General features: G+C 33.4%; 1 protein-coding gene and 1 long non-coding RNA gene across 3 annotated transcripts in view; one reads left to right on the top strand and one right to left on the bottom strand.

Annotated features, from left to right (window-relative positions):
• Nucleotides 1-12,824, bottom strand: part of LOC309859060 — a 98,681-nt gene extending 85,857 nt beyond the window's left edge. For both annotated transcript variants that reach the window (XR_014308516.1, XR_014308517.1), the window contains exon 1: nt 12,654-12,824. This is a non-coding gene — a long non-coding RNA (uncharacterized lncRNA). The remainder of the gene's footprint in view (nt 1-12,653) is intronic.
• IL7 (interleukin 7) overlaps nt 1-16,601 on the top strand; it is a 45,782-nt gene extending 29,181 nt beyond the window's left edge. Inside the window, exons 3-5 of the mRNA XM_082719466.1 lie at nt 11,857-11,937; nt 13,014-13,145; nt 15,581-16,601. Of these exons, the coding sequence (XP_082575592.1) occupies nt 11,857-11,937; nt 13,014-13,145; nt 15,581-15,700 (333 nt within the window). The 3' untranslated portion in view covers nt 15,701-16,601. The remainder of the gene's footprint in view (nt 1-11,856; nt 11,938-13,013; nt 13,146-15,580) is intronic.
• Nucleotides 16,602-17,243: the final 642 nt, after the last annotated feature.

A 17,243-nucleotide genomic window follows, 5' to 3' on the forward strand; every position in this document is an offset into this window, starting at 1 on the left:
TCAATAATAATAATAAACAAATCTAGCATATTTCAAAGAGAAGTTTTTCAAACAAGTATCATCCTAGAAGAATAAAGAGAAAGGGTTTCCAATAAAGGAAGATAATTTTAGGCCACCCTCCAATTTTTAACCCACTTTTACTTTCACCTGACCAATCTCTACTAAGATCTGTAATAACAAGAACATGAGTCCACAATCCTACACGTAGGCAAATTTTAATCAATGTGCCAAAGAAAATAAAAACACATAGCACTCAGGAAAGATACAACTCTCTTACCTAAAACAATCACAACAAAAATCTGACAGCAAGATTGGTCCTATCAAACAAGATATTAATATATTTCAATAATGAACAAATGATGCTATAAAATGACTACTATTAAATACTGAACTGTTTTTTGGTGTCTAGATAGTTATTACAAATATGGGAACACAATAATAACATGTTTAATCTAAAAACTAATAATATACAAATCAAGTGGATACAGGAGGTTACAGGAGAACTGAAAGTAAAATAGATAATTTATCCCTCTTTGTGTTTCAGAATGACCATTTATATGAGATATATTTACCATTTATATGGAGAAAAAATATAATTTTAACAGTTTTTTGGAAAACATTTTTTTTGAAGATTTTATTCATTTATTTGTCAGAGATCACAAGTAGGCAGAGAGAGAGGAGGAAGCAGGCTCCCTGCTGAGCAGAAACCCCTATGTGGGGCTTGATCCCAGGACCCTGGAATCATGACCCAAGCTGAAAGCAGAGGCTTTAACCCACTGAGCCACCCAGGCGCCCCTGGAAAACACTTTTTAAGAATTACCTTTAATATGACAAAATTACAAAACAAATGAAAAAGAGCACAAGAAATAATAATGAATATCTAACAATAAATAAGAATTAAGGTCTGAAAGTAAAACTAATTGTATAAAAAATATGCATTATATGAGAGACACAACTGAAATAAAACATAGAAAGTTCTAAAATATTTCTTATATAAAATGTACAAACTGTTTATTAAAAGAAAAGCAACCTAAGAATGTATAAGAACTGGCTATTTATATAAAAGGAAATGCAAAATGTCAACATGAAATGATGCTCATTTTCTAATAGTAATAGAAATGCAACTTTAAGCTACAATGAGGCATAGATTTTCACATATCAAGACTGGTAAAAATGTTAAAGGCTGATGACATCTGTTTCTGGCAAAGATGTGACAGAATGGGCTCCCTTACTTCCTAGTCAAAGTGTGAATGAATTAAAATTCATCAAATTCATTAATAAAATTCATTAATAAAATAAGATTCATTAAAATAAATATACCATTTTCTTTAGCAAATTTCAATGAGGGGAAACAATTCTACAGAAATGTAAGTATTTATCTGAAAGGGGATAATACACACATAAAAATATATATGTATACACACACAAAGATGCCTATTATAGCACTGTTTATAGGAGCAAATATTGACTGTTGAATAAAAGAAAACTGTTGAATAAAACTAGAATACACAGGATGTGGAATATAATACAGTCATGAAAAATTGTTCTAGATATATTTGGCCTAGAATGATAGTCACTATACTATATAAAGTGAAAATAATACATAACAAAAAGTAATGTATATACTATGAATCCCTTTTTTAAAAGATTTTATTTATTTATTTGACAGAAATCACAAGTAGGCAGAGAGGCAAACAGAGAGAGAGAGGAGGAAGCAGGCTCTCTGCCAAGCAGAGAGCCCAATGTGGGGCTCAATCCCAGGACCCTGAGATCATGACCTGAGCTGAAGACAGAACCTTAACCCACTGAGCCATCCAGATACCCCTATGAAATTTTTTTAAATGGTAAAAGAAAATACCTTCATACATCCTTCATATGTCATATATATATATATATACATATATATATATATAATATATGTGTATGTGTGTGTATCCCCTTCACATATCCTATATAAGTGAATTTTGAAAGCTTATATGTACATTACATACATTACATATAAACATCGGTTTTCTTGAGCAAGGATGTTTTCATCAAACTGCTAATACCAGTCACCTCAGGTGGGTGATTATAGTGGGGACAGAGGAGAGAAATTAAAAAGATTTTCATCATACATCTCAATATTATTTGAATAATGGCAAGCAAGTAATATATTTAACATTAAAAGTATTTTTAAGTTATGTTAAAAGTAATTTTTTTAAAAAAAGATAGGAAAACTCTATACCATGCAAACCAAAAATCAAAGTACCATAGTACAAGTAGGGTGAGCAAAAAATTTATTGCCCAATCTAGTACATTTTATTTTATTTTATTTTTATTTTTTTTTTAAGATTTTATTTATTTATTTGACAGACAGAGATTACAAGTAAGCAGAGAGAGAGGAGGAAGCAGGCTCCCTGCTGAGCAGAGGGCCCGATGTGGGGCTCGATCCCAGGACGCTGGGATCATGACCTGAGCCGAAGGCAGAGGCTTTAACCCACTGAGCCACCCAGGCGCCCCCAATCTAGTACATTTTTAAGAATGTAAGAGGAAGGGGGCACCTGGGTGGCTCAGTTGGTTGAGTATCTGCGTTCAGCTCAGGTCATGATTCCAGGATCCTGGGATGAAGTCCCACATCGGACTCCTTGCTTGGTGGGGAGCCTGCATCTCCCTCTGCCTTTGCCTGCCACTCTGCCTGCTTGTGCTCTCTCTGTCTGACAAATAATTAAAATCTTAAAAAAAAAATGTAAAAGGAAGCTAACCAATAGGCTGCCACTCTGGTACAATCAAGATTGGTCCCAGAAAACTGGGGTGTGTGGTCACACTATGAATAAAATAAACTTCAGAAGTATTATCAAAGATAACAAAAATATTTTATTTCTTTTTTTTTTCTTTCCTAAGACTTTATTTAAATTCCAGCCAGTTAACATACAGTGTAATATTAGTTTTAGTTGTAGAATTCAGTGATTCATCACTTACATATAATACCTGGTGCTAATCACAAATGCCCCCCTTAATACTTACCACCTGTTTAACCCATCCCATTGCATCCAGTAACCATCAGTTTATTCTCTATAGGTAAGAGTCTGTTTCCTGGTTTGCCTCTGTTTTTCCCCATGTTTGTTTGTTTGTTTCTTTAATTCCACATATGAATGAAATCATGTGGTATTTGTCTTTCACTGAATTATTTCACTTAGCATAATACTCTCTAGCTCTATCCACATTGTTGTAAATGGCAAGACTTCATTATTTTCATGGCTGAGTAATATTTCTCTGTGTGGTGTGTGTGCATACATGTGTGATCCATATAAATCACATCTTCTTTATTCATTCAATAATCAATGGACAGTTAGGCTCTCTCTATAAATTGGTTATTATTGATAATGTTGTATAAACATCAGGGTGTATATATCCCTTTGAGTCAGTATTTTTGTATCCTCTGGATAAATACCCTAGTAGTACAATTGCTGGATCTTAGGGTAGTTCTTTTTTTAGCTTTTTGAGAAACCTCGATACTGTTTTCCAGAGTGGTTGCACCAGCTTGCATTCCTACCAGCAGTGTAAGAGGGATCCCCTCTCTTTGCATACTCACCAACATCTGTTGTTACCTGTTTTTTATTTTAGCTATTCTGACTGGTGTGAGGTGATATCTTATTGCAGTTTTGATATGCATTTCCCTGACTTTATCAGGGAGTATCTTCTGCTTGAAAAGTTGAGCATCTTTTCATATGTCTGTTAGCCATCTGTATGTCTACAAAGAAGAATATTTTATTTTAATAAAAAATTATTGTAAGGAAATATTCACATACAATATATGGCAATATTAATGTAAAAATTCTTATAAATAAGGCAATCTTCTCTTTCACTTCTGCCTTGGAGAAAGACATATCTTCCTGTATCCTAAAAGTAACAACTTTAAAAATGCACTTGAGATTTTATTCCACATGGCCTCCTCTTAAGACTCAATTTTTATTTAATTAGTTATCTATTCTTTTCCTTGAAACACTGGCTTCTCCACTGAAAAATTCCCATTATATAACAAACATTTCACTTAACTATTCCAAAAGAAAGCAAATAAAGCATTACAGTTATGGAAAGGACTCTGGAGTTAGATGGCCTAGGCATAATTTTTAACATTCACTAACTGTGCCTTTGGACAAATTACTCTGTCTCTTTATGCCTCCATTTTTTCCTTTGAAAGAAATTGTGTATTATATCCCAGTGTAATAATGGATTAATAATAGCAGTGAATTCAAAGGCTCTTTCTGATAATAGGAGAGAGAAGTAGTTAAGCTTTGTGTCTTTTACAGAAACACACATTCAACACCATGATTCAAAGTATCACAGGAGTACTTGTTGATCTGTGGATCTTCAGTAACTAGAGCCACACCGGAATCTTGACATTGGTTAGAAAATATTGTTAAACTTTAAAAGTCAATTATATCATCATTATTACTAAGATATGATTTTTCTCTACTTTTTCTATAAACTTTCTTAGTATTGCCTCAGTGCAATTAAAATTGTTTCTTCCTCCTCCAATCTACAGACTGTGACTGAAAGTGCAACATTGTATCTATAGCATGTTTGCATGCTAGTGCTTGCCATAGAGCCAAATAAGCTCTAAAAATTCCAATGGGGAGGGGGGGGGATACGGGTAAGTGTAGTCAAAGGTACAAAATTCCCATTATATAATTAGTAAGTCCTGAGAATGTCATGTAAAACATGGTGACTATGGTTATTTAGTGCTATATTGTATATTTGAAAGTTGTTAATAGTGTAGATCTTATAATTTCTCATCATAAGAATAAAATTTTAACTGTATAGTGATGGATGTTATCTAGACTTATTGGGGTGATCATTTTGCAATATACACAAATGCTGAATCATTGTTGTATGCCTGAAACGAATGTTACATGCCAATTACATCTCAACTAAAAAGAAATGTCTGGGGCATCGATATGGGTAAGGCAGGATTGGAATGTATGCTGAGCCACTTGATGCAACTTTGTGTGGCAAAATAATGTTGTACTCCTACGTTGGTATTCATCTTATCTAAATAAAAATCACTCTGGGTGGAAAGGCCTCATTTAGAAACACTTAGATTCTTAACTAGTTACCATGGCTACAAGGCTAATCATAGATGTAGTCATTAGATGATATCATATTAATCTTCTGTTGATTCCCTATCTATCTTAACAACCCTAAGAAACCAGTCTCTAAAAAGTTTACTTTGCAAACTTTGTTTTCAAAGGATAGGTGTATGTATGTGTCAATATAATATGATATGATATAATATAATATAATATAAATATAATTATACTATATACAGTGTTACTATATTATATATTACATACATTATATATTACATTATGTACATATACTAATATAGATAGTGCTACTATAATTACTATAATCAGGGAAAATATGTATGTATATGTATGTGTTTTGAAGTTTTTATTTTAATGAAATCCATATTATCAATTATTTCTCATGAATCATTCCTTTGTTATTTATTTAAAAAGTCATTACCACTGGTGTTGAGCATCATTTCATAAGTCTATTGGCCATTTGTATATCTTCTATGAAAAAATGTCTCTTCATGTCTTCTCATATTTTAACTGGATTATTCATTTTTTGGGTGTTGAGTTTGTAAGTTCTCTATACATTTTTGTATTAAGCCTTTATCAGGTATGTCATTTGCAAATATCTTTTCACATTCTATAAGTTGCCTTTTAGTTTTGTTGATAATTTCCTTCACTGCGCAAGAGGTTTTTATTTTGATGAAGTACCTATAGTTTATTCTTCTTTTTGTTTCCCTTGCCTCCAGAGACATATCTATTAAGTTATTACAGCCAATGTCAAAGAGGTTACTGCCTGTGTTCTCCTCTAGGGTTCTGATGGTTTCCTGTATCAATTTTAGGTCTTTCAACCATTTTAAATTTATTTTTGTGTATTTTGTAAGAAAGTGGTCCAGTTTCATTTGTTTCCATGTTGCTGTCCAGTCTTCCCAACACCATTTGGTCATCAGGGAAATACAAATCAAAACCACAATGTGAGATATTACTTCACACCTGTCAGAATGGCTAAAATCAACAACACAAGAAACAACAGGTGTTGGCAAGGATGCAGAGAAATGGGAACTCTTTTGCATTCTTGGTGAATACTTACTGGTTCAACCACTATGGAAAACAGTATGGAGGTTCCTCAAAAAGTTAAAAATAGAGATATCCTATGACCCAGCAATTTCCCTACTAGGTACTTACCCAAAGAATACAAAAATACTAATTCAAAGGGATACATGCAACCCAATGCTTATAGAAACATTATCAGCAATAGCCAAATTATGAAAAGAACCCAAATATCTATTGACTGAAAAATGGATAAAGAATATGAGGGAGGAGGGTGTACATACACACACACACACATATAATGAAATATTACTCGTCCATAAAAGAAGAATGAAATTTTGCCATTTGCAACAATCTTGCCTTTTGAAAGTGGATCCTTTAGTCCCAGTCAAGCCTTAAGTGATTATAGATGTGGCCAACATCTTAACCACAGCCTCATGGAAGACACAGAGTTAGAAGTACCTAGTGAAGCACCTCCCAAATTCCCAAACCATAGAAACTATAGAGTAATAAATGTTTGTTTTAAGCTATTAAAGTTTGTAATAATTTATTTTGTCATAATAAATAATGAACAAATGGCTACCAGAGGCTTATTCTCCTCATGTTGAAACACATGAATACAAGTAGGCAAATTCAGTTGGGCAAATACATCTCAAACCTCTGCTGTTGTTCAGTTTGCAAATGGCCACTATCCAAAGCATGGTCTTTTGGTCAAACTCAATACCAACAGTCATGGAAATATTCTCCAAAGGAGGCTATAGGTCACTTAACAGATATCAGGTTCAAATCTTTAGAAATTCATAGGGAAGAGGAGTCTTTACAGATGTTATTAAGAATTTTGACACAAGATTATGTCTTATGCTTGAGCAAAATGGCCATCACAAGTGTCTTTGTAAAAGAAAGCTAGGGGTGGGAATGCAAACTGCTTTAGCCACTCTAGAAAACAGTATGGAGGTTCTTCAAAAAAAGTCCCACTTTGCACTACTAGGTATTTACACAAAGGATATAAAGATACTGATTCTAAAGGATACATGCACCCTGATGTTTACGGCAGCATTATCAACAATAGCCAAGGGCTCCAGGGTGGCTAAGTTGGTTGGGTGACTGCCTTCACCTCAGGTCATGATCCTGGAGTCCCAGGATCAAGTCTTCCATTGGACTTCCTACTCAGTGGGGAATCTGCTTCTCCCTCTGACTCTCCCCCCTCTCGTGCTCATTCTCTCTCTCTCAAATAAACAAATAAAATCTTTTAAAAATTAAAAAAATATGGCCAAATTATGGAAAGAGCCCCAATGTCCATTGACTGATAAATGGATAAAGAAGACACATACACACATAGAATTATTATTCAGCTATGAAAACAAACGAGATCTTGCCATTTGCAATGATGTGGATGGAGCTAGGGAGTATCATGCTAAGCAAAATAAGTCAGAGAAAGATAAATACCATATTATTTCACTCATATGTGGAATTTAAGAAACAAAACAAATGAACATAGAGGGGAAAAAGAGGCAAACCAGGAAACAGACATTTAAGTTTAGTGAGCAAACTGATGTTTACCAAACTGAGGTGGGCAGGAGGGGGGGATGGGTTAAATACGTGACAGAGATAAAGGAGGGCACTTGTGATCAGCAACAGGTATTGCATGTAAGTGTTGAATCACAAAATTATGCACCTGAAACTAATATTACATTGTATGTTAACTAACTGGAATTTAAATAAAAACTTGGAAGGAAAAAAAGAGAGAAAAAGACAGGGGGAGACTTGACAGACACATAGCGAAGAAGGTGATAGAATTTCAGACAGAGACTGAAACCATGTGGCCACAAGCCAAGAAACACCAAAAAATGATGGTAGCCGACAGAAGAAAGAAGAAGCAAACAAATGGATTCTCCCCTAGATTCTCCAACTGATCCCTTCCTTTCAGATTTCTGGCATGCAGAACTGTGACTAAATAAACTTCTGTTTAAACTTTGGTAATTTGCCACAGCAGCCCTAGGAAACAGATATATCCTCTGATGGGGTAGAGGGAAGAGTTGAATATTGGCTGAAAATATTATCTAATTTAGTTTAGCATCCCTTCAAAAGATAACCAGAAAATAACATCTACACCCCCAATGTTTATAGCAGCAATGTCCACAATAGCCAAATTATAGAAAGAGCCCAGATATTTACAGATAAATGAATGGATAAAGAAGATGTGGTATGTGGTGTGTGTGTGTGTGTGTGTGTGTGTGTGTGTGTGTGTGGAGTATTACTCAGCTGTCCAAAATAATGAAATCTTGCCATTTACAACGATGTGGATTGAACTAGAGGGTATTATGCTGAGTGAAATAAGTCAATCAAAGAAAGACAACTATCATATGATTTCACTCATATGTGGAATTTAAAAAAAAAAAGGAGCACAAAGGAAGGGAGGGAAAAATAAAACAAGATGTAACCAGAGAGAGAGACAAACCAAAAAAGACTCTTAACCATAGGAAACAAACTGAGGGTTGCTGGAGGGGAGGTCGGTGGGGGGATGGGGTAACAGGGTGATGGGCATTAAGGAGGGCACATGATGTATATTGAGCATTGGGTGTTATATACAACTGATGAATCACTGAACTCTCTCTGAAACTAATAATACACTATATGTTAATTAATTGATTTTAAATTTAAAAATATATATAACCTTGGGGCGCCTGGGTGGCTCAGTGGGTTAAGCCGCTGCCTTCGGCTCAGGTCATGATCTCAGGGTCCTGGGATCGAGCCCCGCATCAGGCTCTTTGCTCAGCAGGGAACCTGCTTCCTCCTCTCTCTCTGCCTGCCTCTCTGCCTCCTTGTCATCACTCTCTGTCAAATAAATAAATAAAATCTTAAAATATATATATATATATATATATGTGTGTGTGTGTGTGTGTGTGTGTATAAAACCAGAAAATTTTTAAAAACTATGCATTGATACTACCAAAAGAAATGGGCAAATGAACATGTAAATAAGCAAATGAATACATAGATAAGGAAAATGAAGAATTCAGATCAAAGATCAATTACCCATGAAAGCAGTAGAAAATGTCAAATTTTTCTTCATAACACTCCCTAAGAAACTGAAGTAAAAAAATCTAAAAAATAATACAGTGTGAGGAGAAGAGATAACAGAGAAAATGAAGGTGAGCTCTTTGGATTTAGGGGAAAAATAGAGAATAAAATGAAAACCATAAATAAGTGCCCTGTTAGAACAGGCACATGGAAGACATGGTGGAGAAAACCACAAAATATGAAATTTAAAAAAAAACCAAAGACAAAGATATAAAAAGAAAAGATGAAATAGAAAATCCATTGTAAACACAATTAGTGTTTCTGAAGAAGATACTGTTAAAGGTGTAACAGAAAAAATTCAAAGAAGAAATCTATACTGAAATGAAAGACATGTTAAGTCTACAGATTGAAAGGACATTATGTATTTTTAGAGCAATTTATGTAACACCATGTTTTATACTGGAAAATATTGCAGTTCGCAGTCATTGTGATCCTGGCTTTTCTCTTTTGATTTTCCATATCTTTATTAAATATGATGAAATCTTCAAACATGTCATGATGCTTATAAGAAATTATTATTGGTAAAGTAAATCAAGTAAAGTGACTCAAGAGATGGATATCTAAGTTCTCTTCAACTCTGTGATTCTATTAACCTTAGTCTGAGCCATCCTTCTCACCAGGTTTGAATAAAAACAGTTTCAGAAACTAACTGTAATTGGCACTCATATACCTGTTAACATATTCATAAAAAACACTGAAGCCAATAATTATTACCTCTATAGAAGTCAATCTTTTAGTGTAGAATAAATCTTTATATACTGTAGCAAACAGTATATATATATATATATACACTGTAGCAAACAGCATACATTTAGCAAACAAATCAACTGGCATAATATTATCTTTCTTATGTTGTACATACGTATAACAACATATGACTACATATAAATGAGTTGTTTTTAAACTCATTGGAACAAGGGCTTAACCAAGTGGTTTTTCATATATTTGTGTGCCATGCAATTTGTTAAAATGATCCAAGAAATGAGTGCTAATTCTGTGATGTATTTTTGTATAATAATTTTGATAAATTGGAAAACATGCACATTTGTCTATCTTCTTTTTTTCCTAATGTTTCATATTTTTATTTAAATTTCAGGTAGCATACAGTGTAATATTAGTTGCAGTCGTGGAATTTAGTGATTCATCACTTAATAAAACATCCAGTACTTATCACAAGTGTATGATGCCTTAATGCCCATCACCCATTTATCCCATCGCCTGCCCACCTCCCTCTATCAACCCTCAATTTGTTCTCTAAAGTTAAGAGTCTCTCTTATTTTTTTTAGTAATGGCACAGCAAAAATGAAATGCTCCATGTTTTATCAGAGAGAAATGTATATATGATTTATTGGGGTTTTTTGAAGTTAAATGGAAATCCATAGGAAGATAATTTAATAGGAAAATGTTAATTCTTCACTACCTCTTCAGGAGTGTGTATAATAGCAACATGAAGTTAGTTACAGGAAAATATATCCATTTGCACCTAAGATATTTGCAGTATGACTGGGGAGGTTGGTACTAACAAATATTTTGTTTACAAAGCATACTTTTACAAAGGTAAGAAGTGATAGAAAAGTGTCCAAGGGATGATGCAATATCTTCCCTTTATATCAAATGGCACAAGAAACTGAAACTGTTTCTTTTACTCCTCGGGCTTAGCAGGGACCGTGCACACTGACTGATAGTAAGTGTCCAGTAGTTAAATGAATGTTCACACACTCATTCCTACATAAAGCAGATAGTAAATACAATTCAAGTCAGGATAAACCCAGAGACCATTCATACTTTTCACTGGTGACCAGGGTAATGCACATTTTTCTGAAAGGCAGGTGAAGACTAGAACCCCATGACTAAAGCTTGCCATTACTCCACTTACCCTGTTTCTTTGGTGACAACATACAGGCTGTGATTGCTTCAAGTACTTCTGGAAGCTCTGATAGCATAGAATTGCTAGTTTGCTTGACAAAACCAGTCTAATCCTGTGTATAAGAGAATCCGAATCCTTAGGAAATTCTTCCTAATACCTCAACTAAATTCCTGATTTGGGTAATCCCCACCTTCTACTACTACATTCCTTAGAAATGAAAAATTAACATGGCTTGTCTGCCTTCCTACTCCTACATAACAATACACACACAGTCAATCCCATTGTTTATTAGCAAAGTTCTATCTCAAGCATCCTAGACAAATTGGGTTAGTAAAAATGCTGCAAAATAAATTTCAGCTTCACTCTCTCTGTCAAGAGGTTTTCTCTTATTCTTATGTAAATTCTTTTTGTTGCTGTTTTGTAGTGGCAGGAAATTGGACTGGAGAACCTCTTAAATGCATCTCAACATTATGATTTCAGAATTTATTGTGCTTTGTCTACATAGTATAACTTCTAAAATAGGCACTTCTATTTCCCCAATGAACCAGAATCTCACAGTGATTTCTGGGATTAAATTAGGGAGTCTGGGGAAGCTCTACATATGTGAGGGTTTGTGTCTATACTGGTTTATTCTTTAACTGTAGAAAACTATTCTTTATGCCTAGTCAGCTGAGCCATGCTGAAGTTATTTTCCTTAAAATGCACATATTAAAAGCAAGTATTATAACGTTGTTTTTAAAATTGCTACATATTAGAAAAGTCCCCAATTTAACCATACTATTATATAATTACTCTTTACAGGACACCATGATAAAAAATCGTACCAATTGCCCGAACAATGAACCTAAAGTTTTAAAAAAACATGCATGTGATGATAATAAGGTAATAATAATTTTTTGGGATTTATATGTCATTTAAACTTGATTTTATAGAAGCTTGTATTATTTGTTAAGTATTAGATAATTATATTGATTATATTAATAACATAATCTTTTCATTTTAACCAGATAATTCTCACTGACCTATTAAATTATACTATGGTCTTCTTTTATACTTTGATTTTATAAAAAACCCTATGTTTATTCAGTAAATATTTTTTTCTATTTTAGCATTTCAGTTTTCACTTTGGAAAATGCTAGAACTGCTGAATTCAAAGATACACATCCCTTATTTGTGACATTTTTGTGCAGGAAAATCCTTGTTAGAGTGACTGCTTGCACACACACACAAACATAAGTCATGGGAATAATTTACTTTTAGGCCTTTGAAATTTCTTCCTTCAATATTTGCTTATCTTCAAACAACGACTGCTTCTGGTTGGTGCAATACTACAATTTACAAAACTTACAACCAAATTTTGTATTAGTTCCTTCTACAGAAACTAGTATGATATTCAGTCTTTTTTAAACTCACAGTAGCTGAGTTAACCTCATAGTATCACATTATATATTCATAAATTCTTTTTATTCTAATTTCTTACTTTAAATATTTGAAAGGCTTGTTTGAGGTGAAAAATGGACTTTTTTTTTTTTTCTAATTGCCAGCTATTCATCCATAACTCAACAGGTACAAAAATAATAAGAAGAGAAACCACATACCTTCCACTATTGTCACCTCCCGAAGCCCTCTCCTTTGGTTGACTCATTTAAAATGGAATAATGCTGTTATAGGTTCATCCATAAGTGATAAGATCATAAATTTATATTATGAAGAAAGGAGACTTCAAAAAGTCAAATAATCATTAAGGCAAACTCTAGGCACTCCAGATTGTCACTTAGGAGCTAAACAGTTTTAGTCTAGTTACTTGTCAGTCATGTGATTAACTGGAATAGAAATCTGGGGCGGAGGTGGGGCATTATTTGGCAATACCTTTCTGGCTTTAGGCTCCTTATAAAAGCTTATCATTTTTTAATATTTTGTTTGAACCACAACCCTTCTGATTTTTTTTTCTGTAATAGGAAGGTATATTTTTATATCGTGCTGCTCACAAGTTGAAGCAGTTTGTGAAAGTGAATGACAGTGAGGATTTCAATCTCCACTTATTAAGAGTTTCACAGGGCACATTACAATTGTTGAACTGTACCCCCAAGGTAAGTTGTTTACTTTGAACAAAAATATCAACTAGTCCTGTGATAGGATACTATAATTCTCTGGTGATCATATCTGGTATCATAGAATTCTGTTTATCATCATTTAAAGTTGAAATATATTTACTCAACTTTAGAAGAGGAAAGTCTTAACTAGGAAAGCACCTATTCTTTGCTAGGGCAAATAGTTTACAGAAGCGGAGTAAAAATAAGGAAGTGCATACATCATTGCTATAATAATGTTGGTGGAGGTTAATGTCATTAACTTGGGTGGGAATGGTGAATTTTTACCTCTAAAACTCATTAATAATTTTTGTCCATAGATGTACACATTTATAAGAACTCATAGCCAATAAAACAGATAATCAAAAGCATTTAATATCTTTGTATGTTAAAACTTCACATGTTAAAAAAAAAAAAAAATATATATATATACATATATGTCCAATTTTAAAAATTTTTTTGCTTCAATCATTTTGTTAAGTATAGGGCTAATTTTCCCTACTTATCTTCTAGTGGTTATGAAATATAAGCAATAAAACAAAATTTGGAAGACACAATCTTGATACTAGGCCACAGTTTCTTTATCTGCAAAATGGAGAAAAATATAATATCTACATTACAGGATGGTGACAGGGTTAATTAATTGGCATAATTCATGTAAAGTGCTTAGTACTAGAAAGGTTTCAATAAATGATATATTATTATTACCACTATCCCCCTCTTCAGAAATTTTTACCAATGGCCAGAAAAGCCAAAAGGTTTCTTATGATTTCTTAAAAAGAAATTTTTAACATTTTCGTGACATAAAAGTGTTCCTATGTGTTTTTATTTTTTTAATACCTATAGTTGTCCACAGGCGGTAAGATGGTAAGATTATCCTTGAGCCTTATTGAGAGTGATGAAAATAAAGATGATAGAATGTGAACCACTTCATTTATCATTATATTATCTACTTGATGCAAGCCAGTCTCCTCTTGGTGTTTTGGATTCACCAAGTTTATTTCCAGTTTTGACCCCTTACTTAAGTTAGTCTTCTATATGAAATTTCTTTTTTTTTTTAAATTTTTTAATTTTTTATAAACATATATTTTTATCCCCAGGGGTACAGGTCTGTGAATCGCCAGGTTTACACACTTCACAGCACTCACCAAAGCACATACCCTCCCCAATGTCCATAACCCCACCCCCCTTCTCTTAACCCCCCTCCTCCCAGCAGCCCTCAGTTTGTTTTGTGAGATTAAGAGTCACTTATGGTTTGTCTCCCTCCCAATCCCATCTTGTTTCATTTATTCTTCTCCTACCAATTTCTATTGTTCTCTTTTCTATAAATCCATAAGGGATGAATCTCTAAATTTTACACCTGAAACCAATTTTACCATACATGTTAACTAACTTGAATTTAAATAAAAACTTGAAATAAAAAAATTTAAAAATAAACATCCTAAATTGTTAAAAAGAAAAAGGAAAAATAACCTGTCTTGCTTTTTCCTTTTTCCTGATATTCTATTTCTAAATGAAATTATTCTTCCATACTATCAAAACTGAAGATTCTCAAATAGATTAGATGAATTTGACAGCAATTTAAAATTTAGCCATGAAAATAAAACAAAATAAAATTTAGCAGACATTAATAAAAGAAGCAATAGACAATTAATATTCAATATTATCAAAGTGACTGTTTTTAAGGAAGGAATAAAGCTACCTTCCCAGGGTGAAGTCCAACCCACTAAAAACTTGGTGAGAATAATTGTATAATTTTCTTTCTTCATCAGCTTTTTATTCAACTTAATTCCTTTATGTTTCCCTTTGAATTTTTTTTTCCTTTTCTATGGTTCATTTTGAAAACAATCATTATATTGTTAATAAAAGGAGATGGGATGTACCCCTTAGAAATTGGATTCCTTTAAGCTACAGTTTTTAAAGCCACTGCTTAATTTTTTTTTTTTTTAGAGTTTTATTTATTTATTTGAGAGAGAGAGAGAGACAGTGTGCGGAGGTAGGAGGTGGAGGAGAGAATCCTAAGCAGGCACCACATGCAGTGCCTGAGCTCCATGCAGGGCTCCATCTCACATCCCTCAGATCATGACCTGAGCCAAAATCAAGAGTCAGACACTTAACCAACTGAGCCACCCAGGTGACCCTTAAAGCCACTACTTTAAAATGAAAGAGGCGAGGGGAAATATCAGAGCACCATTTTTTTTTTTTTAATAAAGCAACAAAATGAGCACATCAATAGGTAATGAACAAAAGACATGAGCAAACCACTTCTATAGGAGCACATAAACTAGAAAACAAGTGTATGAAGAAAGTAGCCATCCTGGTTAGTTAGCAAACCTTCAGCACAACCTAACATGATGGAAATTAAAGTTTGAACACTTGAAAATGTGTATTTTTTTCAATATAATTTTAAAATTTGTTTTAATATCTTTTTCTAGGAAGACAATAAATCTGTAAAGGAACAGAGAAAACAGAAGAGCTTGTGTTCCCTAGGGATACTACTACAAAAAATAAAAACTTGTTGGAATAAAATTTTGAGGGGCTCTAAAGAACATTGAAAAATATGGAGTGGCAATATAAAGACATATGAACTTCACTTGTATCCTTCAAGAATATATCTGCTCATAATGGGGGGTAGAGGACCCTAGAAGTTACAGAATGCATCCTGGTAAAAGTGGATTAGAGCAATTGAGTAATTCATACCATAGTACTAGAAGATGGATGTAAACAGTGTAAACCAAATGCTGCAATCGATAAACCTTCATATGTTTTTGGACATAGAGCAATCAGTATTAATTCTGTGATTTTTTGCAAGACAATCCAAGTAAGGTATTAAAGGCAATAATACTTTTAAAAACTGTCTTAAAATTCCAGAAGAAGACATGTAAAATCTGTGAAGTATATAAAGGTTGCAGGAATTAAAAATTAACATTGCTTTATTATCCAAATAATTTTGTGCACCAGCATGCTACAAGGAGAGTGAAAATTGTTGTCTTCTGTGCTGGAAATGTTTCAAAGTTAACAAATGTGGGTAATGCCAATGAGAGTAAGGGCTAAAGAAGCAGTATGAAGGAGTCCAAGATACTTCAGTGAGATTAAGACATGTAATTAAACTTGAATGCATAAGACAGTGCCTTCATTAATGGTATAGCAAATGTTTTAAGATGACCATAAAGAATGATTTCACAAAATAGAAAGTCACCTGTTCTAAGGATGCCAAACCATAATGCTGAGTTACTTTTGTCATTTATGTGTAATAAAGTTTTTCTAAATGAGTTTGCAATTTGGGAAGTATATTTTTAACAGAATAATATATGTTGACCTTTTAATTAATGGAATGTATATTTAATTTTGACACTATATCTGTATTATATAAAAATATTTTCATACATATTACAAACAAATTGCTGGCTTTGGATAACATTTCTCCTTTGATAATAAATGACCTATGTAATAACACTGTCAGATTCACTTCATGAATTTTGAAGAATTTTTAAGACAAGATTTTTAATACTGTACTACTATTTGAGCTCTGTCATTGAATATGTGACTTTAAACCTTATTACTCAGAATGCACATGAGACCAAAACTATATAAGAACAGGAACATTACTTTCTATGTTAAATTTTAATCTTTTAAAAGAGACTTTTGTATATACCAGATCCAGTTTAGAAGGTCTGTCAATGGTCCTCACTTACTTATAAAGGGAAATAAAAACTTTAGTGGAGACAGGTCAGAGTCCTACCACAGTCACCAGTCGGCTCAACTCACATCCTTCCTGCTCTTGCACACCTTCATCAGCCCCTAATAAAGTGCTGACTGGCTTGATATGAGCTTCAGGTGATGCCCAGGTGTCGCCCTCACTGTGTGGTGGTAAAGACCATCCTCTCAGTTTGTGTGGACGTGTCACTCTCCCTAACCCCTATGCCCTTCACCCTCACGGGTGCAGACAGCTGTGTAGAATTCTATAGAAAGTTGTATGGTTAAGGAAAGCCTTACCAGTAACAGTTGATTAACATATATTTTGTATGTTATATGTATTATATCCTGTAATCTTTTTTAATTTTTTAATATAGCTCTTCATATACCCTGTAATCTTCT

The sequence above is a fragment of the Mustela nivalis genome (genome assembly GCF_964662115.1).
Source record: "Mustela nivalis genome assembly, chromosome: 2".
Taxonomy (NCBI): domain Eukaryota; kingdom Metazoa; phylum Chordata; class Mammalia; order Carnivora; family Mustelidae; genus Mustela; species Mustela nivalis.